General features: G+C 43.2%; 2 protein-coding genes across 4 annotated transcripts; one reads left to right on the top strand and one right to left on the bottom strand.

The window, feature by feature from the left end:
* Positions 1–417: 417 nt before the first annotated feature.
* sdf4 (stromal cell derived factor 4) lies at positions 418–5,758 on the bottom strand. Of its 2 annotated transcripts, none has more exons than XM_076741594.1 (7): positions 5,433–5,758; positions 4,376–4,692; positions 3,683–3,819; positions 3,458–3,571; positions 3,208–3,366; positions 1,926–2,101; positions 418–1,822 (listed from the first exon to the last, which is right to left on the bottom strand). In XM_076741594.1, exons 2-7 carry the CDS (start codon positions 4,684–4,686, stop codon positions 1,646–1,648), a joined length of 1,074 nt encoding a protein of 357 aa, XP_076597709.1. In that variant the 5' UTR covers positions 4,687–4,692; positions 5,433–5,758; the 3' UTR covers positions 418–1,645. The 2 variants fall into 2 exon arrangements, with proteins under 2 accessions (XP_076597709.1, XP_076597710.1); XM_076741595.1 differs by having other exon boundaries at positions 5,545–5,731.
* A 1,513-nt stretch (positions 5,759–7,271) lies between these two features.
* Positions 7,272–24,036, top strand: c1qtnf12 (C1q and TNF related 12). 2 transcript variants are annotated; one of them, XM_076740013.1, is made up of 8 exons: positions 7,272–8,375; positions 17,693–17,797; positions 17,977–18,088; positions 18,311–18,495; positions 19,638–19,746; positions 20,521–20,614; positions 22,082–22,160; positions 22,243–24,036. In XM_076740013.1, exons 1-8 carry the CDS (start codon positions 8,196–8,198, stop codon positions 22,339–22,341), a joined length of 963 nt encoding a protein of 320 aa, XP_076596128.1. In that variant the 5' UTR covers positions 7,272–8,195; the 3' UTR covers positions 22,342–24,036. The 2 variants fall into 2 exon arrangements, with proteins under 2 accessions (XP_076596128.1, XP_076596129.1); XM_076740014.1 differs by having other exon boundaries at positions 8,061–8,357.
* The last annotated feature ends 1,994 nt before the right edge of the window (positions 24,037–26,030 follow it).

The raw sequence follows: 26,030 nt of genomic DNA, 5'->3' as shown, positions 1-26,030 counted from the left end.
TTAAGCTAAAAGCACCACATTAAATTAGCATTTAGATAAAAGCGCCATGTTAACGTTAGCATTAACGTAAAAGCACCAGCACCAGGTTGGCATTAGCATTAAGCTAAACGTGCCATGTTAACATCAGCATTAAGCTAAAAGCGCCATGTTAACATTAGCTTTAAGCTAAAAGCACCAAAGTACACCCTCACAGGGTCGCAGACTCTTAGTTGAAGCAAAAATACCTGTGGGCCTACATGATAGAAAACATACCATCTTTGGGTTTTTGGAACATTTGTATGTGCAACACAAGCACCTTGTGGTCATTTTTTACTAACGTTTTTCTAACGTTTGTTTTTACTTAATTATGAAAATGGTGAAAGTAATCGTTACCTAGTCCCAAAAATGACTAAAACACTAAAGAAATCCAGAAGCTACTTAATTGATAGGAAATATTTATTGTTTACCGGCATATTTGCAATACATTTTATAAAGCTGTGTCACATTCTGTAGTCATCAATCTTATTTTACAATCCAAACAGGACAGAGACGCCTGCAGCAGGATCCAAATACACAAAACAAAACGGAGGAATGTGGTTCCATTGTTCGTCCATGCAAGTTAAAACAAGGTACAGGTGGAAATGTACGCATTAAAACCTAACAGGTAAACATAAGGAGTGAGCTATCCGTCGTTTGTGCAGCGACACGAGCCTCCTACAGCCAGTACGAACGAGTCCAAACCTGCAGGATGTTCGAAGATGCATCTGATCCAAATGAAACCGGTCCAACAAGAGAACTCACGTGCATCCGAGGATGAACAAGAGCGAAACAAAGCCTTCATCACGGAGACATTCTGACCTACACACATACACACACACACAGGTGACTATAATGATGTCATCAGTGACACCTGTGCTTTCCCTTCAAAACGCCTGCGGTGAGGAGGACACACTGTGCTCATATATTAACCTCTTTGCCTACATTTTGTGTCACTGGCAATAAATTATGAATGATTGTGCGAAGCAGGATCACTGAACGTTACTGAAGCTGTTTTTATGTTTTTCTTACACTATCAAATACCCTGTTTTTACGTAGAAGGACAGGAACCATCTATAATGGAAACCAGTGATCACCTTTTGAATTATAAACTCTTTAGGATACGACACCTCGGGAAGGCTGTTCCTTTCAGCAGCATTACATTCAGCTCCTCTCTGACCGTGACGGTGAATATTTACACTGTGTACAGACTCGTCGGCTGAAAACGTCGGATCCTGCAGAACAGATCGCTCGGCGAGCTGCGCCGTCTCTCTCGCCACTGCACCGGGAACGGAGAATCTAGCCAGGGTTAAAATTCCTCATATACACACATTTCACAATATAACACACATGGATTTTAGTTGCTGTGGTGCCTCAAATTTGCGGAAAAAGCCCGACGTTTGAAAGTCAGTAAGTCCAACGGCACACAAAAGGCAGACCAGGTTAACGGTGATGGCTAGCGGGCAGTCCGGGCTGAAGGAGGGATGTTTTCATTTTAGTCAGCAGTGAAAGAGGCCGTTGAGGCTTTTAAACACAGAATTGCACACTAGATCATCCTATCATTAGGCTGCCCCCCTGTCAGCTTGTCTCTGAAGCGGATGTAGGATGGGGGGGGGGGGGGCGTTCATCTTCAGAACTCCTCGTGGACATTTCTGGCGTAATCCATGAGCTTGCTGCCCGTGAAGTATTCGCTGTACTTGAGAATCTCGTCCAGCTCCAAGTTGTGGTTCTGGTTTTCGTCTGCGACGGCGATCATCTGCCGGGCCTCGTTCAGAGCGTTGTGCTCGTTCATCGGGTCCATGTACTCCTGAGCGGCACACAAGACCACGCAAACGTTCAGGTTTTAGGAGCCCAGGTTTAGCAGACTAAAACAAACATTGAGTAAATATTCAACAGAGCAGACTTCTCACCTCCAGTTCCTCCATGGTTACGATGCCATTACGGTCTGAATCAATGACGTCCTCAAACTCCTTCTTCCTCTCTCGAACCCAGTCGTCATCGATGTCCTGGGCCTGCTGGTTCTCCACGGTGCCCACAGGCAAAGAGATGAACTCCGACAGCGTCAGTTTCTGATCGCCGTCCTGGTCTGTAAACGCAGCACAGAACACACCTGAGTTCTACCGTCTGTCTGTTAAACACGTGTTCAAAACGGCCTCATCACGGAGCAAATGCACGCGGACACTGATGTGAAAGCACAACGTTTAGCATTTCTAGCATCAAATACACAGATCCAGTGTAAAATGTAATCACAGAAAAAGATACTTGTTGATAGAACAGATTAAAAAGAGCTTGTCACCGTGTTCCACTGGAAAAACTATTGAATTATCCACAAAAAAATTTTAAAAAATGCACAATTAATGCAATTATATTTTGCCTTGTTTTAATCTATGTGGGTGAGTGAGCGTCAGCATTCATCCATAATTCAAACAATTGCTAGTCGCAGGACTTTGAACTTTGACTTCCTGTCACTTTCTGCTGTCACCTGAGGCAAAGTCCCAACAGGCAGGTGGTTATAATAATGACCTTTATCTTTATGGCACCTTTCATACAAGTAGGAAGATGTTTACACAAGCAAGTGACCTGTTTAATACCAGCTGACACAAATTAAGTGGCAGCATTGACATGTGCTGACTCCAAACCAGGTCATCTAACAAGGTTAAGACCAGACTGTCTGCACGTAAACACACCGACGGTTGAAAAAATGTGCCATCTTAAATGTCTTAAAGCGTGTTCATTAAACCTGCTAAAAGCAATATTCATGTATTAACAATAGACCAAATTAACTGTGTCATATGTGTTTTGGTTTTACAGCCTCTGACTTCACTCTTAGCACCTCATCAGCAGCTGGCAGCTGTTTTCAACTGAAACGCTTTAAAAACCCACAATTCACACCATCGGCTGAGCAGCACTCTCCACAGACAAGGTTAGCAAAGAACTGGTGCACAAGGGGGAGATTTTAGCAGCTAAACAGACATACATATTTCCCTCGGGAGGGTTTATGGAGATCCAGTGAGAAGCAACAGGTGAGTCAACATCGGAATTACATTCATCACGTAGCAGAATATGACGCTCGATGCTAAGGATGCTGGGTGTGTGAATAAGTTGCTGTTTGCTAAAGGTGACGACATGTCAGCGAAGATTTAGGACAGGCCATGACTCCCAGGATTCAGGTGTGAAATGAGCCAAATGTACCTAAGTCGCGCACGATCTCCTTGACCATGTACTTGAGCATTCCTCTGCTGTGCTCAGGGTGAAGGAAAGAGAGGAACTCCTGCTCGTTCAGCAGCTGGTCGGCTGGCGTGTTGTCAGCCTGAAACCAGCGGTCCTTCAGGCTCTCCAACACCTCCTGAGCTGCAGTGATGAAGAGGAGAAATTCAGATCAGTTGTACTGTTAAATAAACGGACATCTGCAGCAGAGACATTCTTTAAGCTGTATACTTACTTTCCTCATCCAGTTTCAGATCTTCATTATTCTTTATTTTCTCACCGATTTCCTTTTCATTGAAACCTTTGCTGGCCAGAAATTTGACTCTGTATTCATCCCATGTCACGTGACCTATGGACAACACACGAACAGAGGATTTTGGTTTTGACTGAACAGAAAACACTGATCAGTTTAGGACACGGCGATTTGAAAGCAGACGGCGAGCTCTGCGCTCTCTCTCACCGTCGCCGTCAGGGTCCACAGCTCGGAAACTGTTCTTGTTCTCCACCATGGCCTCCTGGAAGTGCTCCTCCGTCTTCTCCATAATCCAGCGCTGCATCTCTTTGGCACTCACGCTCCTGTCCTTGTTGAAATCCACTCTGTGGGGGGAGAAAGATGCTGATTTAGCTTCAGTTATCATTAAACTTTGAATTATATACAATCAGCCGTCATGAGTGTGATGAATTATCTGACTGGCTTGTGTCCGATCCTATGCTTTGGATTAAACTTAAACACCTTTAACGCTGACATTTCTTTACCATTTAAGGCAAAATAAGAGAAGAACAGTGAGGATTTCTGAAGCGCTTTCTTTCTTGAAAAAGACATTTTCAAGTCAGGGAGAAGGATTTGTTTAAAACTGCACAGCAGCCTTTTCCTCTGTCATTATTCTCTGCTGTAACAATGGTACTTTGCCTTATAACTGAATATACTCAAATAATGTGCTGAAGTACAAATTTGATATAACTGTACCTCAGTTTATTTCCATTTCATGACACTTAAACTCCATCTTGTACTTTTTATTGAACCACAGTTATTTAAAACTTTTTCTTTTCTGTCTCTGTTAGGACAGATTCTGTGCCACTCATCAGCTTCTCTGAAGAACCCGATCAGCAGCATGCCGTTAGGGAATGCTGAGTGACACAATGAAAAACTTACTTGGTGAAAATTTCAATGAGCTTCTTCCTATTCCTCCTTGGCTCTGAGTCCTCTTCAAACTCCTCGATCTCTTTACCCAGGAACACCTCCTGATGGAAGTCCTTGTTGAGGTGGCCATCCATCTCCATCTTCACCCCATTCAGGTGGTCTGGAGGAAGAATCTCGTTCTCATCCTTGTTGGGTGGAGACTTATCTTTGGATGTTGATGTGTTGGCTGGTCGTGCATGCACATCCATGGTTTGGAGTAGGATGCAGAAAAGCAGAAACTCAGCCAGGAGGCTTCTGCACCACAACTTTCTCCCAACAACCATGACTGCCTGTAGAGGAGATAATAAAGAATTAGTTATGTGAGCTAACTCTGAAAACAAAGATGTCAACCTAAGTTAGCTAAGATAAGACACTGCTGATGCACACAGTCACTTCCAGAGTTTTATAGTGTTGCATGGACTTTTATGCCGCGTTCACGGCCAATAGGATTTTCCTGGATTGCAACACGCCCACTGGAAAATCCCGTTCACGTCAACGTAACTCCTGGCATACTTCTATGGGGGCTCGAGAGGAAGGAATATTTTCAGGCACAAAACAACTAGCGTCAACGAAAGCCTTTATTGTCCAGTAATACACAAGCAGTCAAAAGCACAATAAACCACATAAATCCACATTAGCTATCAAACAGCGTGAACGCCTCCGTGGTGCTGTAATGAGACGTGTATTCTGAACGCTACATTAGACACACCGATAATTTAGCTGTCAAGCCTCTACGTCGTTATTTTTACCTGGATTGCCTATGTTTAGATTATCCGTTTTATTGTCATTTCGCTGCCCGGTGTTAAGTTTTCGTAAGGAAGCTAACAGCTTCGTAACGTCAGTAACGGTTAGCTCGTGAAATGAGCCTCGTCACATCACTAGAATCATTTGATACGGCAGTTGACTTTACTAGCGAAGTGGCTAACACAAGCAGGCTAATAAGGCATTACAGGTTACCGTTAGCTGGCAATCAATACTCAGTGTAAACTTAAGAGGTAAATGAGGACGACGCTCACAGAGGACGACAAACCTCTCAAGCAGGACACTTTGAAGAAGTTCCAACGACTTTGGGAATGAGAGACGGCTAGCTGCTTCCGTGTAAGTACCCGCTAGCTAACGTTAGCTGGACTTCCTAAACAAACCTGCGGCGCTTCCAGTCAGGCAAGCTGTCAGACTCCAGTTCCTGTACACGTGGCTCCCCCGCAACACCCCCACCCCAGACTATGGGACGGCTCAGTCTAAAACGCCACTGAGGGAATACGGGTCGGACGAAGAGCCCCTTCCGACGTTCCAGTTAGCGTTAGCTCACGCAAGCTCTTAGTTGTAGCTGGTTCCTGGCTAGCCGCTAAAAATTATATCAAGCTAGCAAAATTCACAAATATGAAATTCCGCCAACGCTTTCAAAGTAAAACTCACATTCGTTTATGTCGAGCATTCCTGCTGCAGTAATTTCCAACAGGGGTGAATCGAAGGCGTAAATTTCTGCTTTTGACAACCACTAATGGAAACATGGAATTCCTGATTTGAATGAAAAAATAGCCACATGTGCCCTCCGTTGTAACACCCGAACATCAAGTGTTGGAAGAGATAATGCAGCTAGAACTGCTAGAAAATGAAACACTAACCAAAAAGTAATGGGTACATGGTTGACATTGACAGTTTTAAGTACATGATAAATGGTTAAAGGGGATTGGTAAAAGTGATCAATGAAGCTGAAATAGCTGGTTAAAATTATGGATAAATGTTAGGTTAATAATGCATTAAGTCAAATAGGTTCTAAATAAAACAGATACATAATGAAATAGAAACAATTCAGCTAAAATAACAAATGTTTGAAGAATGCTTACTAGAGACAAAGTAGGCCATGGATGCACAGAACACACCTGAGCTATAAAAAGCATTTAAAGAGACAGTCTCATTGTTGAGGGGGAAATAAATGAAAACTTGTTTTTGCTTGCTTTAACACGCAATTAAAAATTCTCTCTTTTATATTGCAGGCAAAATTACCTGATTTCCGGTTTTGTTCTGCCTCCCTTTGACGAGCTTGACGCGGTTGGCTGTTTCTGCGTTTTCAGACAGGCGCGCCAGCGGATCCAGGAGCAAGGATGACACCAGTACGGTTAGTTATTTGTACTTCAGGCTGCTGCCTCTGGGGGGCACTGTATTAACATACAAACATAATAGTGTCAAGCACGCTAGTGAAGTTGTCTGAAAATGTGAGTTGTGAAGTTAAAAAAAAAATCTGGTAGGCACTCATGAGCTAACATGTTATTTGTCCTAATAGGAGTATGAGAGGGCTTATTCCTTTCAGACAAACAAGCTGAGTGTAGAAATACCCAGACCAACAATTTGTTCACATCAGTCATGCGTTATTTACTGAAACCTGCAATTTACACAACTTGAAATATAAGTATTACTTCAAATCTTTTTCTAATAGAGCATCCAGAAAAGTGAGACATTTTACTGAACAACAACATGCATTTAAATAAAAAAAAGGCTTGCACTGTGGTATATGGGACTGTCAGGATTCTTTGGCAGGTTTTCAAGGAACAGATTACACAAGATAATGCCTTCAGGTCACGAAAAAAGTGCATTTCTATTTCTTGCTTGGATCAGAGCTTTGGAAGAGTAGTCCAATATTGAGCCAAAATGACAGACAGACAGATACACAAACTTTACACACATCACACACACGCAGCTTGTCTGCCAAAGAAGCTCTTCAGCTTGAGCATTTCATCTATGAGATAAAACAGAGCTGAATAAGCTAGTGAGGTTGCCAATAGAGGCAAGGCAGAAGAGAGGGAGTGGGAGAGGGGGAAGCGGGAGGGAGAAAGGGTGATGATAAAACTCCACTGTGAGCCCTCCTGTAAGCTCAGTCAGAGCAAAGGAGCAGCTGAGACCAGAGGGACGGGGAGAGCCAGGCAGCAGGCGGAAAGGGACGAACAGATCTGACGTGAAAGCTGCACGTGGCCCTGGACTTGGCTTGTTGGGAGAGTTAGCAGGGAGCACCTGAGTCGTGTCGGGAGAGCGCACCGCTACCTGTGAAGTTTGACGTCACAGGAGCTGGTTTCTGCTTTAAGGAGAAGAGAAGGCGGCCGGGCAAAGATCAAACCTGGACCTCATCCATCACCTCCTGGGCTGCATCCCCGCGGGAGCGTGATGAGCGCACAGGCAGATTGATTTGAACGCCGAGCTGCATCTTTTGATGAAAAGCCCAACTTCTGTGGAGCTTTTCCAGGCGCCTCACAACATTGCTGGAGACTGGATCCACCACTCAGTGTGAAAAACAGCAGGAGAGAGCGGGGGAAAAAGAGAATATTACCATCCATCTCTAGCCCCCACAGCCCACCCTCAGCCTCGGACGCCCCTCCTCTCTGCCTCTTCTTTTGCCCCCTGTGCCCCCCTCCTCCTCTGCACCTCACCCCCCAACAGAGCAGAAAGCGTGAAAAATCTCACTAATGGGTTTATTTGCTGTCAGATCTGCGCCGATCTGTCATTCCCTTGGACCATTCTGCTTGACACATTTCATAGTTGAGTAAGTCTTCTGGCTTTCTGGCTAGAGTTAACAGTGCCCCTGCGACGCTGTGCTGCCTGAGAGCTCATCAAGAGGGGAGCAACGGCGGCAGCAGTCAGTCTGACAGTCTCTTGGACAGGGAGTCCCTGAAGCTGCATTCCTCTGGTCTCCTTCTCCCCGTTGGGACTTTGTGTTTGTGAGCCTTGTGGGCCGATCCGGCGCACAAGATCCAGGTTGTTTCTGCAGGGACTGTGGTGCTGATTGAAAAATAGTGTGAAGATGTGGTGTGGGGCCGGGCCTCTGGCCGTGGTGGCTGCTGTGTTTTGGACTCAGTGTGTCCTTCTGGATGGGGTGGATGCCAAAAAGGAGAGAAAGAGGCCGAAGGAGACCACCCCACAGCACACAGAGACCTACAATGCTACTCTCTCCAACAGCGAAGAGGTCGGTGGAAGCATCAAGGTAGTGACTGAATCTCTCTAAATGTAAAAATGTAATGTTTAACCTTGTTATTCACTTCATACACACATCATAGAGTTATCTCTCCGTGATGATGTTGCATCTAGAAGAGACAGTCGAGGAGATTAAAGTTTGAAGTCAACCTGCAGATATGTAAGATATGTGCAGATTTCTTGTCGGCACAGGCAGATAAATTGTGGCAAAGGTAAGAGCGAGGACAGGACAGGTGTGCCCCCCTGGGTCAAGCCTCAGACAGTGAGACGGACCAAAATGTGTGAAACACTAAATGGATGGCTTCCGGAGGTATGCCAGGAATGTGAACATCTAAAGGCTGATCAATGCATCAATTAGCACGCGCCACGGGTGTCTGTCACCAATTTTCCAGCCTATGAACAAATAAACATGAAGTAAAGTTTCATGTGTCGGCCTGGAGGAGGTAAGATTTTTATAAACGCCTCATCACTGCGGCAGGAAAGTAAGTTATAAACACGATAACCGACAAATAAGACTGTTTGTGTTAGCCGGAGAGAATTGTTACTATGACAAGAAGTGAAAAAAGGCAGCCATCTGTAACTGAAGACCAGCGCTGTTTTCATTAGAAACGGTCTCCTCCAGCAGAACTGCATCACGGTGGTGCAAGTCCATTTTCAGGAGCAACAGTTGGCCCTTGACTCTGTTATTTATTGGTTTATTGCTGGTGTTGCATATTTGCGAGGGTTTTCCAACAGGCTATTTGTTTTGCTTTCGGCCCACCCATTATGTTGGCATTCTCACATAACTCTCACTGCCCTATATACCAGCCTTCAGCTCCTACCGGCAGCCAGTCTCTGGAATCCTAACCGTAACCATCACCGCCTCCACCCCCCCACCCCCCTCGAAACCAAGCAGTGAGGTCTCCTTTGTAGCTTTAAGAACACATTGTAGGTGGTTGTGGCCCGGCGGTGTTTATTTGACTTGGTTTGCCCTGTAAAAGCAGAGGCTATGAAGGATGACCTTGTGTCAACCCTCGAGCCCGCTGAAGATTGCACCCCGCTGGGATTTCGCTCCTCTTCCTCGTCCCACAGGGTGCTGGGCGTCTTCGCAAACGCCGTTTCCCCCGAGGTCCCTCGCAGGCCCGCTGCCATGATGTAACTCCTGGGAAAGTTAGGTGGGCAGATATTTAAAGACCTATGGTGATGTTGTTCCCAGCCCATTGATTCTGTCATTCACAGGCCTAGTCTGACTCCGCTGTGTCTGGGACATCCGATAGGGGCGGTGCGGCCCCGAAAACTGGGGCAGCATGCCGTGTAAGCCCTTCACAAAGCCCCATAGAAAGGGTCCTGAAAGAGAACACCTCGGTGAGGATTAGCCCCCTGCGCCTCCCTCGCTAACATTCTTTTCATCTCATCTCCCACAATCAGAGGGTAATGACATAATCACTCTTAAGACGCGGTGTTATGCCAGATAGTGTCTTTGCCAAACATTGTCACCTCTGATGAGAACCTGAGCTTTACGTTTGACATCTGTGGAAGTGGCTTCATTCAAGGTCGCGTTTTGTTGGTGCCACCCTATCCGGGTTTCTGTTTGAGAAGAAAATGCCACACACCACGAAAAGTGGCTTCTTTTCATGGGTAGTTTGTAAGTTTATCCTATTACACATCTGTTAGGTCCTCGAGAAAACAGCCTGTCCGTTGGAGCTGCCTTGGCAAGAAATTTGTGTTCTCAAACAAGCCAAACATTTACGCTCCACATTTACATGTTTTTCCCTTGTGCCCAGTGGAAACAGTGGAAACAGTTCTTATGATGGCATTCGCTCTCTATCTGACCAATCCCGTGTGTGGGCTGTTGGCAGCCTGCAGTCGTACATTGCATTCCTCGGGAGATTTTCCATTTGAAAGTGATCACAATAGCGAGGTGTGGAGTTGTGCTGCGAGCGGAATTTTTTTTAATGAGATGATAACTGAAGTGCATTTCAAACAACCTCACGTCGTACAATTTTAGAGCAAAATGGTGCGTGTATGCAAGTGTTATTGCTCGCCACTCTGAAGATGAGAGGAATCTGTCATTGGTGAGAGCAGTGAGGGATCTGTGATGGCTGTAATTGAGGGAGTCAAGTCAAACATCACGCCTGGCGTGTTGAGTAATGGCTGGGTTTAGCCCGAGGCGAGGGTTTTTGTTTCCTCGCTCTCATCCCCAGTGATGATTAATGTGGCAGTGTGTGGGACCTTTTCAATCAACCTATGCTTGGGAGACAAGGCCGAGCCCCACAGGAAACAGCGCCACACACACCCTTCATACGCCGCTGACGGTGTGAACTACTGACAGTCTGTTGCATGATGGCGAGCTCTGCTTTCAACGTGTCAGACGTCTGAACACTTCTTTAACATTAACATTACTTAACGAGGTCCTTTGACAGAGAGTGAAAAAGAAGAACAAAATAAACACTTTTGTCACTGCAGTAAAGTAAAATAAACAGCACAGTGTTGTGTTTGCACCATGCAGACATGGAGGGACTGTTTTATTTGGATTTTGGTTCATTTCTTATAGCTTCACATTGATGCCAGATTTGTAGAAATCCCTTAATCTTGCCTGATTCTTATCATGTGCCGGTCATGTTCCTGAAACCATGATTTCAAAATTATTGCTAACACTGCATTGGTCATTTTATGTTGTTTTTAACAATGGAGCGTAGTATTTCGGATGTATCCTGCAAATGCATATCATATCCCAATAGTACTGCATTACAGAGTACTGTTATTGTTAAATACTTATCAGTGTTACAGTTTGTGTGCAGCTGTCAGTTTAAAGGTCCAGTGTGGAGGATTTAGCATCTAGCAGTGAGGTTGCTACAACTGAATTTCCTCCCTTTCCAAGTATGTAAGAGAATCTGTGGATCCAAAAATGCTAAAGTCTCTCTCTAGAGTCAGTGTCTGGTTTGTCCATTCTGGGCTACTGTAGAAACGTAGCTTAGCTTATCTTAGCATAAAGACAGGAAACAGGGGGAAACAGCTAGCTTGGCTCTATCGAAAGGTAACAAAAATATGCTGGGTGGAGGATTTCTGTGGTAAATGTGTCATAAATGTGTTGTTTTTACACTTCTGTTTTTAGTGAGCTGCAGAGATGCAAATTTTGTTACCTCCAGTCAGAGTCAGACTATTTGTTCCATCCAGGTTTTATGCCAAATTAAGCTCTTGGCAACATAACCAATAAGCGTTTCTCCCAAAATGTGCAAATGTTCCTTTCAAAATAAATGTAGCTGTTGTTTGGCATCTATCATAAGTTGTTTTTAAAATGTACACGATGTACCACAGTTCTGCAGTTTCCGTTAATACCCTGCACCCCAGTTCGTTAGATCACCTATCATATTTCTCCAACGCTTGTAAGTTGCAACCCAACAGACCAGAGGCAAATTGGTTGCATAATAAAAGTAAAAAAATAAAAATGAACCATTTTGCAGTGTGTACTTATGTAACATAATGCAGAGCCACAAATTAGCCATATAAAAGGAGGAGGCTCTAATGACTTCTTACCTGAAATGTTCTGCCTACAGTCAAACCACGGGGCAGACCTGTTTACCTGAGATGGATCAGGATCACTGGTGCTTTTCAACAGCTCATTTTACCTACCACAGGGAAAATGAGCACTCACTCCAATTTCAAAGCTATAATTCGTACACAAAACAGATGTGACACAGCGCTCAAGGTTTCTTTATTGCCTTTTTATATCAGGAGGAAGCCAAGATCGTCTCTGGTGATTTCTCAAGCATAAACACAAATTTATTCACTTTCTCTCACACATAATAAAGGCATACACGCCTGTGTTGGGACAACAGTGAAGTTAAAATCAGGCCACATTATAAGAAGCATGTTCAGCTATATCATTATATAGTAACTGTGTTTCATTTACACTTCCAAATGGTGTTGCTTCAACATCTGTTGAACTAATAGCAGCATCCTCGTGGTGTGATAGAGTAATTATGTTTTGCACATGGCGCTTGCCAATTGAGTAATAACACAGTGAGAGGAGAACAGAGTCAACATTGCATGCCTAACTGTATTTAGCTCTTTGGTGATAAATCCTCAAGGCAATCTGTGTCCGTGAAGTGCAGCGGCGAGGAACACGGGGGTGGTGCATGACGACTGGGATGCACGCAGGTTTCCAGGATCCCCTCGTCCCACACGGCCCGGGGATCCCTGCCTCCCGGGGTGGGATCGGCCCAGCGCTGGGCCCGTCCACCCATGCATGGATGAGCGCACAGGGAGCAGTACGGGGATGTAAAAACAAGGGATTATAGAAGGCCCTCCATCATCCTGTCCAACCTTAAACCTGCCTGTGCAACGTTTTTTATCAGCAGCAAAAAGTTTCATGTCGTCGAGTGTGTGTGAACAGGTACAAAAACAGATAACACACAAAAGAAAACAAGATAAGTTCGACTGTACACATGGAAGAATTCAGGAGCTGCCTGCGATGGAGTAGAGTTTCAGTATCTGGTTGCAGCCCCAGAGACATGTTTTAACAGTTGTGTTTGTGTTTTTGGTGGCACGCTGCCCCAGGGAAATATTTTCCCATTTTATTGCTTCAAATAAATTCAACCTAATTTTCCCCAAACTACATGACAAACACACTTAAAGCAGCGCACATAGAAGCATTATTCATGCAGACCCACATCTTTCTTTTCTGGGTAATAAAACCCCAGAGGACTTCTGTGAATGATCAACAGTGATTACAACTGATTCACTAATTGATCCAAAGACTCCAAACTCGCTGTGCTGTAGGTTACTAAAACAAACTCTCCACTTTTATTGTTTGCCACGGGTTCTGGGCACAATCCATGGTGGAGAGTAACTATGTATGTTTACAAGTTTGAGGTAGTTGTACTTCACTTGAGTATTTCCATGTTATGCTACTGTGTCCTTAAAGTCCTCCACATTTCAAAGGCAAGTATTGAATAATACTTTTCACTCCACTGCATTAAACTGACAAGTTGGATTTTACATAAAAGACATAATAAGCTTATAAAATACAAAACATTGCTCAAGAAGTTTGTTACCAATCGTTTGGCTCCTGACTCCTTATAATAAGCAGTGTGCAGTCGGGGCCCCTTGTTTCATTTGTCCATCAGTTGTTAACAGTTCCACCAATGACATTTCCCCTCAGAGGTTTTCATTTTAATAACTGTTCAAAGCCATAAAAGGTAAAGTTATACAATATTTCACAACAAAGCTAATATTTGAGAGGTCCAAAAAAAATACTGCAACTTTGTTTTTGCTTTTCTCTACCCCATTAATCCTCTCATGACCCCTCAAATTTATCTTGTGACCCAGGTTGGAGACCACTGGACTAAACTACCTGACTGTGTGTATGAAGAAGTTAAAGGAATAGTTTGACATTTGGCAGAGAGTTTTTAATGAGAATATAGACCCACTCTTATATGTCCGTTCAGTTTTCAGCTAGCAGCCTGTTAGCTCAGGTTAGCATGAAGATTGGACATAAGGGGAAACAGCTAGCCAGTTCAACTGCAACAAGAGCAACTTTAAAACTCAATCTGTATAAAGACCAAAGTGTTGGCTTTACAGGGGTTTTTGTGCCTGACTGTTTTTTGACTCGCCGCAGTAACTTCCTGGAGTCTCTGTTGCTAGCTTTGCAACTGCTAAGAGGATTTTGTAGCTTTTGGACAGAGCCAGGCTAACTGTTTCCCCCGTTTCAGTTTTTGTGCTAAGCTAAGCTAACCGGCTGCTAGCATTTCTGAAAGGAAGCAAATGATGTTGAACCATTCCTTTAAATCGAGCTCCCTCTTGTCTGCCGACAACAATAAAATGCCAACAAAACAGAACAATATCATACAGTACATTATCTTACAAGTCAGAGCATGTGCTTTTACTTTTTACCTTAAACACATTTAACATTGTTGTGCTTTACGTACCAGGACGAGAGCACAATGCATCCCATTCTTCAGATCTGAGCCTCAGTAATGTGTCATGCTTCAGAGCCCCGTCAATGAGGATAAACACTGTCTGGAAGATTTAAAGTTTCTTACCTTTAGACAGAATACCTGACACATTCTCTCGGTCTGCGCTGCGTTCACACCTGCTGACAGATGAGGCCACTTTGAGGCACTCACACATCAGCGCTGATCAAAGCCGGAGCCCTGGTGTTCTTCATCAGCTCTCAGACTGATACCTGGATCTGCTCCCTCCCCACTTTGTTCACGGGTCGTACGTGCTGATACAGGGCCACGCTAGGGAATCCACAGTTTACTTTACGCCACAGTCAATAGCGGCGGGTGAGAGATTGAACGCCTCTGACAGCTTTTTCTGTGTCATCAAGCAATATGGTTTTCATGTCTGCATGTGAGGAGCCTTTGATGTTCTGAGTCCAGACAGAGACTCACCTGCAAACAATGAATCAAATTCTTTTTTGGCACGTTGTGTGAGCCATCCCAGCTGTCACTATGTAGTGAACACACTGGGTTTGATGGAAAGAGTTGAGCATTCTGTAAGCTGATGATTAAATTATTTATACAGTGATTCGCTGTTATTTTTTAGTGCAGAAATGAAGGTAATAATTACCTTGGTTATAGCCTTTCTTCCCTGAGCACAGAAAATCCTCGAGGGCAAGGTTTTAATGGTTTAATTACAATGGTGTGTGTTAAAGAGGATAACAAGTATGGCCGATTTCCTGGCAATGATATGTTGTCTTTTTTTATTATTATGAAGGGAATGGCTAAGATGTGTAATTATAAGTCACAAGTGTGGGCCAACTTGCATTGTTTCATATCTCTGGAGAAGTAAGACATTGATATAAACACAGGAAAAAGCTTTGACTTTTTTTGGAATTAGCATCCGCTGGCTCTCATAGTTTGGTGGGTGTTTTTTATATATCGCAGTGTCAGAGGTGATGATTCATAGTTTTACAATCAATTCCAGTGGAAACATACTCAAAGTGCCACAGGCAGGGAATACAACTGCAGCAGCGCCGCAACCCCCACTCATCAACATGTCAATGTTTGTTCAAGCTTACAGAACTGGTATGTTAAGGAATAGTTTGGAAAATTATGTGTCTGTGTGGTAAACATGAAACTACAGCCAGCTTAGCATAAAGACCAAAAACAGGTAGCCAGTCTGTCCAGTTGTCTACCAAGCTAAGCTAACTGTAGCTTCATATTAAAAGGACAGATATGAAAGTGGTATCAAAGCAAATGACCTTTAAAGCAGCTTGTAACACCATCTAGCGGCTGAAGAGGAGGTGGAGGAGACCAAAACAGAGCTAAAATGGGTGAATTTTGGACCTACATTCATCAGGTGCCCACAGAATGAATGATAATGATGCTCCATAACTGCTGAATGTTTATAAGTAAGCAATTGCTTGCTAACAGGTGCGCCACACCACCTTAAAGGTGATGATATGCGTAGCTGTAGGAGCGTATTCTGAGCGAGGGCCGAGGAGGGGGCACGACTTTACTGACAGGGATGACTTTATGAGTCTGTGTATAGATGCTGAGCTAACAACATTTCCTTTCTAGCTCAAGTGTGTTTTTATTTTTCTTCTTTTCTATTTTTCTATATTTTTCTGGAAGTTGTGTTTAAAACTTGTTTCTTCTGCACCCAAGTCGACCAAACATCAGTTATTGCTGGTTTAAGTGTTTCCCAATGTGTCCAAACTATTCATGTGAGTCTCAGACCTGGTATGTTAATGATATGAAAAACTGCCATGGCCATGGAGAAAACAGTTTGTCCAACAGCCACCCAGTCTTATGGAAACAGAATTGAGTCTTGACCAAATCTGTCTTTCTTTTATCTGCTTCCAAACCTCAAACTCACAACAAAAACACAGGAGGATTCGACACGAAGCCGGCTCAGCGCCTGTTAAGTTGTTTATTTTGTCTGCTGTCAGAGAGAAGAGAAAGTCACAGAGATAGAGAGACTGTAGCAAATCCCACATATAAAAAAAAACTGTTTTTATTCCCGTATATTGAAAAGACAAACAAGGACTTACTTTGTTTCAGTGGAACTAGAGGCAAGACTTTGACAGTGAAGAGAGGGGCATGTTGGTTTTTCAGATAAGTGATCCATGTCTCGCTGCCAAACCTAAACAAATTCCATTTCAGGCGGCTCACCTCGTCTTTATCTCCTCTTCTATCTCCACCGAAGGCACATGACATTCGGGGAAGGGTTAGGCTAAGATTCAGGCTTTCTGTAATTGGAATTCATTCAGCCTCACGTTTTACTAAAATGAAAACACGCCAGTTGTAGCGCAGAAATGTTGCTTGCGGAGGAACTTCTCAGCGTGTGTTCCTTATCTCCCTGACAGATCCCAGTCTCCTATGCAGTAATTTATTATAAATGAGTTATGTCAGATAAGAAGATGGAGCATACACACCAGTAGGAAACAGACTAACAATCTTAAATCATAACTCGCCCTGTTGTACATACTGTATATACATTTGTTATCTTGTTTATTAGATTTTCCATCTTTAAGTTGCTCAAACAAGCAGTATTAATGAAAGAAAATACTAGTGTGTCTTTGGGTGGGGGAGAAAGTGTTGGCCATTTTGACATGTTGTTATAAACTACAGTAATTGAGGTCTGCAGTCCACAGCATCTACATCACACATACACGGGCAGACTCATTTTTCACCACAGTGCTCATGGAAATTTTCATGCGCTGAAAAAAAAAAAACACTTGACAAGGTTTGTTTACACTCATACAAGCTTATTGGGCAAATGAGAACTGACGTGGCACCTGAGTGAATTACACGGAATGAAAAAATAAGCAAAAGGTGAGCCTTTCGGAGCAGAGTGGCGACTAAACCTGGATGGCGAATCGCAAAAGCCTCGTCGACTGGGCAGCAGAGCCAGAGAGAAAGAGGTTTCCCTGTGTGACCTTCGCTGGTGTCTGGCACCATTTAATTGTATCTTGGGGCAAGATTTTCCAGTGATGGTTTAAAGGAAGAAATAATGACTCATTGGATTTAGCTTCATTTGCATTATGCCCCATTTTAGGCGAAATTATTTCAAATAAAATATATGATTAGTTGTGGTAAACAGCACTTTTTAAAAGGTTGTTATTACTGAATGAGAGCACAGTGTGGTGGCTTTAGAGAAAAGTCTGCAGCTTTACTTTTATCCCGTCTTATTGACTTTATCATGCAATATGTAAAGCACTTTGAGCTGCTGCTGAGAAATGAAATATGTTATTTAATAAATTACCTGACAGCTCGCCATCATTTCACCACGTCATTACTGATCATACTGTAATTTTTCATACCGGCTAATACTCATGTTTGCCTCGTAATTCATGTGGGAAAATCTTCTCTTTCTGTGTGTTTGTTTCTGCTGCAGATTTCTGACAACCAGAGAGTGGATCCACTGGGATCATGGATGGACTTTGTCAAAAGACCTGTTGGCAACTTCCCTGGAAAGTGTCGCAAGCGTAAACGACCCCTGGTAAACCCTGTAGATGGACTGTGTGTCTGACAGTTTTTCAATAAAATTGAATTTTACGGATAATTGTTGGATTTTTGTTTTATTCCCCGCAGTAATTGGTAAACAAGACAAACTCGCACCATGATTTTCAGGTCAAGTTTGAGGCGTGACAATGTTTTTGTTGATCTTTCCTCCACTAGCCGGGCCCACCCGGTCCTCCAGGTCCTCCTGGCCCACAGGGACCACCTGGCTCTCCTGGGGCTGAGGTGACCCAGGAAGTTCTTCTCCAGGAGTTCAAAGAGATGATTAAAGGTAGAAAGATGTTGATTTTAAAGCACAGACACACTTCAGCTCCTCTTTAGGCTACAGGGTTGCTCTTTTAGAAGTTTTGCAGAGATAACCAACAGTTAAACATTTGGGTATGCACAGTTTTATGTCCACATTTTTGGCATTTCAGCACATTATCATGAAAGAATAGTTTGAATGTTAACTCTTTCTGCACTGTAATAATCTGGATGTTTTTTTTTCTGTCAGAGGCTACAGAGAGGAGAGCAGCAGCACTGGACAGACAAACCAGCCCCAGCCAGCTACCTACGGCTCTCCTCACCCTGGAGGGAATGACCTCCTACCGGCGAATAGAGGAGGCTTTCCACTGTAAGCTCAAGGGACCTGTGGTGGTCGACAAGAAGACTCTGGTGGAGCTCCAGAACTTTCAGACAGTATGTTTGTTTGAAACCATGTAAATGTTTATGAACGGACTCAGCTTCGCTCCCTGTGCATGGCTGAAAAAGAAAAGTTTTGGCTAATCCTCCTCTGCATGGTTACGCGCTTTGTTTCTGACCCATTTGCTTCTCTGTCTTAACTATGTTTGAAAGAGCAAGTGTTTGGTAATCATCGCTTAGTTTGCATGTGGGGGAATTATGAGAGGATCATCCCCTCGCTGGTAACTGGCACTGGCAAAGCCTGCGCTGCCACTCTGAGACTCAGACTGGCTCTTTGGTCAAAAATATCTACTTTTTCAATTCTACACATCACTCTCTGGGCGGCATACAAAAGGCACTCTGTCTCTGACTTGGAATAAAGTGTGGAGAGGACAGAAATAGACACTGTTTGAAACAGCATGCTGTAGTGGAAGAACTATGCCGTGTTGGGATGGGCTGACAAGGCTGGAGGAGGGAGGATTAAGCTGCGCTAAACTATTTAACATGCTAACACAGCACTATGTTAGAATGGGCATGTTACAATGGCTTTGGAATGGATATTTTACATGTTTTTGCAGAATCAGGAGTAACTGAAGGAGGACACAAAGAGGCAGAGGATTAAAATGGCGCCAGGATCCAGGTCTTCAGGGGCCTTAAAGCCTGGTCACACCAGAAAGTGGGACAGTGAAATTCATCTGCGTGTCTTTGCAAAATATGTGCTTCTATAAGCTTGGTAGTGACAACTCACAGGGCTAGCTGCTAAACTGCAGCTGGAGAGATAACCGCTAACACGCTAGCCAGCCCCGTTTACACTAATCAGTCACAATAGCTCTCAGAGTTTCTTTGTATTTTCTTTGTACTGTGCTGACATTTTGTTTTTCAGGATTGTACATCATTTCATTTCAGCACAGAGTTACTGAAGGGGGGAAAAGAAGCTCTCCAAGCGAGCAAACATGCTAATTGCGGCAAAGGTCACCAAAGCTGAAATCGATATAAAACATCAATGCGTTGACTGATTTTGATTTATTTAAATGCTGGTGTGACCAGGCCTTTAGGATCCCTGCGGAAGTGCCCTTGAGCAGTCAGTGAATACCTGCCTACACCTCTGCACCTTAGCTCTGACATGAAAACATATTGATTAAAATTTTCTGTGCTTTCAGCCACCAGCTAAAGGAGCCTTCCTCAGAGGGTCAGGAATGGACCAGTCTACTGGGAGATTCACAGCTCCCATCACTGGGATCTACCAGTTCTCTGCTAATGTCCACATTGGTAAATCACTGTCTTATATGGGGTATTTCACTACATATACCACGACGTTAAGGCCAGTATGCTCCATGTAGCTACAGTGCACTTTAAAATGGCTTAATCTGGAGCTGCTACTGACATGTTTCCTCAAAGCAAATAAATTCTAGACGGCGGGCCAGTAGTCATGGTAGTTTGGGATGACAGAACAAGGTTTGAGGTGGTGAACACATTAGCTAGCCAGCTAATGAATCTCTGGGCCACTAAAAGTTAATGATTAATGGGTGGATGTCATGATATAACAGTCCAGCTTACATCAGTGCACATCATATTTCACTTTACAGGAGGAAAACATGAGTGGATTTTGATATAAAAATACAAAAATTTGACTTTTTGCTTCAGCTCCATGAGTTGGTTGAAATGCTGTCTCAAGCTGACTCTTTATTAATGTTTCCAACTGACATGTTTTAAAATGACAACCCTATAAAAGGCATGTTAAATATGGACTTGATCTCAGTTAATGTTGGCTGAAGTTGCTGGAGCGTAAACCTCAAAGCCAAAGCCGGTAAAGAGCAGCACAGAACCACTAATGTTAGCCTAAACTCTGAATTGCATCCACACACAGAGGGGGAATATGACACAGTGGATGTGCTAGTTGTGAACAGGGCTTTTTCTTAAAAAAAAAACAAAACACCTATAACCCAACAAAGCATCCAAACTTGCGAGCAGTCACTGTAGGGGGATATATATTTGCGAGCTGTGCCTGAGCCAGTATTTTTCTAACATTTTGCCTCCTTACAGACCACAATGAGGTGAAGAGGAGCAAGAGTCAGCTCAAGGCCAGGGACAACGTTCGGGTGCTGATCTGCATCGAATCGCTCTGCCACAGATACACGTAGGTATCTTTGATCACTGAGTTCGACTACATGTGTACTCATGGAACAAGGGAAACCTGGTTATTCTTATCCCTGTATACATGATTACTACTACTACTATTACTGCTACCTCAATGTCCATGTGATTCTCATTTGCTGTAACACAAGCTGGTGAGCTCTACCACCTATAACCAATAAAAGCTAATAAAATTGATCTTGGGAAGTAATTCATCTGACCACAGAAACCACACTTTGCATTCTTTACATTCCAGTTTTGATAAATTGTTTACTTTCCTTATGTAACAGGGGTATTTTATTGGTGTTTAATGCTTCCTTAACTTTCACCAGAATTTATGAGCTGTTAAAGGTTTTGTCTGTTACACTTTGTGTGGAACCAGTGTGGCATTTCCTGTATAAAAGCAGAGCAGGTCTTTAAAGGAAATGTCCTCTCACTCAGAGCCCTCGTCCCTGTCGCCTAACTAATCTTTATAGACTCACCTTTGACACTTCAGGCAGACTGTTAAATTCAGCAGCACAGCAGTGAAATGCCCTTGTTTGGGATGTGGGAAACAGATATTGAAGCATCTAATACGTTGGTTCTACATGGTGAAAAATTACAAATCCAGTTGTGAAGGGTTCTTTCCAATATTTCAAAATTTCTATTTACATAAAGAATGAAATGAATTGCTCCCTAAAGTCTCTCCCGGACTGTGCAGAGCTCCACTGCCTCCCTTCTTGCTTGGTACAATGAGGGGAAGGAATAAATAATATTATTATGATGGGTTACCTAACCCAAAAAAGTCCTTGGCTCTCGCTTTTTCAAGCCGAAGCCCCAGCCAGTCTCGCCCTCCCACACATGAAAATGCAGAGAATGTGCAATGAGGCTCATTGTGATGGCAGTCGGAGTGAAGACAAACATGATTGATTTGCCATAAAAATGTAGCATTTTCCACTTAACAGGAGCCAGTGCTCTCGCTGTGTGGTTGAAGCCAGCGATGTTACAACCATCTCTACACGCTCTGAGAGCACTGAGCTGCTAAAGAGACCGTCTGGGAAATACACTTAATCTCATTCTCACTGAGAGTTAGCTGAGAAAATACCATCATCGTGTCTGCACGCTGTCTGTCTGCCAGCTGCACCTGTGAAACTCACTGATCAACACGTTGTATCTCAGAAAAAAAGAACTGTGATGTGGATTTTTATGTGCTTGAATGATTGAGAGCTGAAGTGAAACTGAAACTGGTTTCTGTTGCAGAAACAAGAAAATTTCATCCAAAATCTCACTGACAGTTCTGATAACGCAAATAACTGAAAATGTGTGCTAACAAACAGATTTAATTACCTTCAGACAGAGCCAGGCTAACTGTGTCCTGTCTTTGTGCTAAGCTAACACAGCCAGCTCCTGATGGTAGCTACATTTTTGCACAGAATTGCACAGATGGATTGTGGGAAACACAATATTTATTGCTCTTAAAATATGTTTTCAGCTCACTGGAGATGATTGTTGGATTAGAAAGCAACAGCAAGATCTTCACCGTCAGCGTGCAGGGGCTGCTGGAGCTACAGGTGAGCAGCACACCAAGAGACACACAAACATCGAATATCTGTGCAGTGTTTCTGCATCACTGTCGTATGTCTTCCTCCGCAGGCCGGGCAGTACACCTCCATATTTGTGGATAACGCAGCGGGCGCGTCCATCACAATACAGAACGGCTCTGATTTTATGGGCATGCTGCTCGGTGTATAGCCTCACACGTGAACGGGGCATCGTCCAAGCCATCCACTGCTGCCGCTCTCTTTTTGTCAATGGACTGCTCATGAGCACCACCACGCAGTACCAAACCACAGGGGAGGTTCGAAGGAAGGAAGCGAGGCTGACAGTGACTTGACTGGTTGTCAGATGGTGAAAGGACAGTGTGAAGAACTCCAGGACTCAGTTTGTTTTTCACAGTTCGCTGCCACTTCCCGGAGGAACTTGGACGCCTGTTGCTTCACCAATAAAATAACCTGAAAATAAAGCAGTGAAAATGTCTGTTTCAGTATATTTTTCATGGATGTTGAAGACATTTGCGGTAAACCAAATATCAGCGTTTTTAGCTCTCTGGGTAGATGTTGGAAGAGCTGGGGAACATGAGAAAGTACATTTGTCTGTTTAATGTATACTGACATGTTTATATTTTTGTCTACATGATCTATTATGTCCACACTCATGAGCTACAGTTATTTTTTACCATGGATTAAATCTCACATTTATATATGTTATATGGTACATAGACTGTGAGTACACTGGACAATGGAAACAGACAGAATACAGCCTCACATGATCTCAGAAAAGCGATGCCCCACATATGTAATTATATGTTTTGTAACTTAACTATTACTGCATTTTTAGCTAGCAGCTAGCGGCTCTGTGCGGCATTGTTGGTCGTTTTGTCCACCACTTTGGTTCAGACTGAAATATCTATTTGATGGATCACTATGAAATTTTGCACATTCTGGTCCCAGAGAATGAATCCTACTGGCTTTGGCGTTCCACTGACTTTTCATCTTCTTGACATTTGTGGTTTTGAGTGAAGTATCGCATCAACTGTCGGATGGATTGCAACAAAATTTGGTCGTCCACAGGAAGAACTGTAAAATTATACCTGCTGAACATTAGCATGTTAGCAGTATCTCTATGAGCATGTTAACATGCTGATGTTAGCATTCAGCTCAAAGAACCATTGTGCTTTAATGAGTACAGCTTCACAGAGCCGCTAGCATAGCTTTAGATTCCTGTGGCGTATTCACATTACAATGGAAAAACAAGGGTCTTAATCTCCCAGTGGTGCTGTACTACTACCTTCATATGAGGCCAATTTATTATTGCACAGTTCTGGAAATTCAGAGACACATTTAATCTGTTTTTCATTCATTGGCTGGTCCCACAAAGGTCAGCACAGTTCAGCAAAGTTCAACAGATCTGAACTTTCAGCGCTCCCCCGGCCAACTCGCCGCTCCACAGACAACCATACGGACAAACGAGGAGACGCATGCTTTGACTGTTTCTCCACAATAATGTGAATACGCCTTTCCTCTTGTTTGAATGTGCCAGACAAATCGCGATAGACCTTTTAACTGTACGAGAGCTGTAAGAGAACGGTATTTGGGTAGAGCTAAAGATTATTTTTACAGTCTTTTCTTGTGTCTTCATTTATCATCTGTTTTGTTTTTACTGTATGTTATTCTTTTCTTGACATATAGATGTTTGTAATTTATCATAACTGCGACACCAGTAACTTTGGAAAGCATTGGAATTTGATATTGGTATTTATGTGTTGATTTATACTCTTGTGGACTGTTAAAACCACGGATTACTGCAAGAATAAAATTATATCTTTCTACTATTTTTTTATTACCCATACTATGCTGTAATTTGAAATTAAACTTTTTCAAAATGTTACCACTCGGTCTCTGCATGTGATCATCTAAGTTATAGTGATTTTGTCCATTCAAAATACCTCAAATACCCTTGCAAACACTGGCAGACTGCCAAGTAAATTCATGACTGACCTGCCTGTAAAATATTACCCAAACATCTTGTTTCAAATGAGACTCTCTGCACGTCATTCAGGATCACGTGTCAAGGGAACTAAATCTAATGGATCCAGTCTGCTTTTCATCTATTTTATATTCCTCAAGTTTCCAGTTTAATTAAAACCGAATAGCTGTTGTCCATCACGAGGACTGCAGCCCAGTAAATGTGACTTTACTCTTTGGAGATTATTAGAGAATCTTTAATATCACTACAATGTTTCTTGGGTGGTCCCACAAGGCACTAATAAGAAGGTCTTGGACTTTATTGCACAAATGCTTGTCCAGCCAGTAAAATGAGCTTGTTAGCATCATTGCATGAATGCTTTATAATAGAGGCTTCTCATGGAAGCATTGCTGAGATGCCAAGTGTCACATACTGTACCCAAGGACCGACCACAAGAACATTGCACCCATGTGCTATTTCAGCCACCTACTGTAGCACACATTTCAGACAGGAATGGGCCGCTTGCTGAAAAGCATGGCCAAAATTTGGAGAACAAGCATTACTTTTTTATTTTCAAATGCACTGCCTGACATTTTTAGGTATTGGTTAATATGTGTTCTTATTTCCCCACAGATTAATTTTCACATAAAATACCATTCGAGAGAAATGTTTTGAAAATGACAAATGAAAACAAAGATGTTGAAAATAGCTCAGCCAGAATTTATAGTGTGTATTAGGTGACTGGGATCGCTAAAGCATATTCACTTTCCTTTTTTTCATACGCTCAAGTCTTTCAACATGTGAAACAGGCCAGGGATGACAGACGATATACGTTTACATAGTATTTGCCTTTTCATTGCTCAAGAAGCGAGAGAATGGCACACACTTGTGAGTTTTGATTGTCTTATGTTTTTTTTTTCCTCAAAATATGTTTAATGACAGCTATGTGAGCATGCCGTAACGCATTCGCTGCCCTGCAGTGGAACACGGAGCCTGCCAAAGTGGTTGCGAAACCACCCTGCGCCACGACTCTGACAGGAATTTCCCATCGCCCCATTATCAGCATCAGACAAGCTGAGTGATTGCAATTACATCTGCCCAAATGCTAAGAGCAACTGCTTTTTCTCCTTTCCTTCAGAGAAGTGAGGTATTATGAATGGCCCCATTGTGAATCTGTGAGGTTTCTGTCTGCCCTGTAAACCAACATAGTTGGGCTGTGTAGCTTTAATGAGACCTTAATTATGAGATTCCTCTACCTTAGTGACTGACTCATTGGGTGATGGCTTTAAGCAAATCCCCCTGTGTACAGGCGTCCCAAAGACAAGGTGAGACTAGAACTGAATGTGACCATATAATGACACCACACATTTTTAATACCTTGTGCTTTGTCTACAACCTCAAAACTCACATTAAGCATGAAAGCCAAATCACATCTAGTTATTATTGAAAGTCTTGAGGTTTACTCCAAACAAATACAATCAAGCATGGCTATGAAAGGTGACCATAGCTGGAGCCCAAATATGAAGAGGACGCGACATTTTGGCGAGGAGCCAGCCACCGGCCCGGACCCCATGCATTCTGTCTTTCTTCTCTGTTTGTCAGCACTTCCAAACATGGCTACCTGCAGAGAGGAACAGACAGTCAGACTCTCTCTTAGGGATGCCAGGCTCCTGTATATTATGTTTTTAGCATGCCACAGATTTTTTCACAGCAGCCTAAGTTACTCCAAACAGAGCCGAGCAGTCCGAGTCCTGCTGATACCGAGGCTGCCCTAAACAAACCTGTTGCTGTGATACCGTCCCCTCTGTTCTCCAGGCGGAGAAGAAGATGAAAGATAAATGCAGCGCAGTGGAGCTCATTACTTGCTGGTTTTCATTTTGTTTGTAGTTGTCCCAGCACCACTTTCTAATAAGGCA

This window comes from Chaetodon auriga, chromosome 10 (assembly GCF_051107435.1).
Source record: "Chaetodon auriga isolate fChaAug3 chromosome 10, fChaAug3.hap1, whole genome shotgun sequence".
Classification (NCBI taxonomy): Eukaryota; Metazoa; Chordata; class Actinopteri; order Chaetodontiformes; family Chaetodontidae; genus Chaetodon; species Chaetodon auriga.
This window is presented reverse-complemented; position numbering and strand designations above follow the sequence as displayed.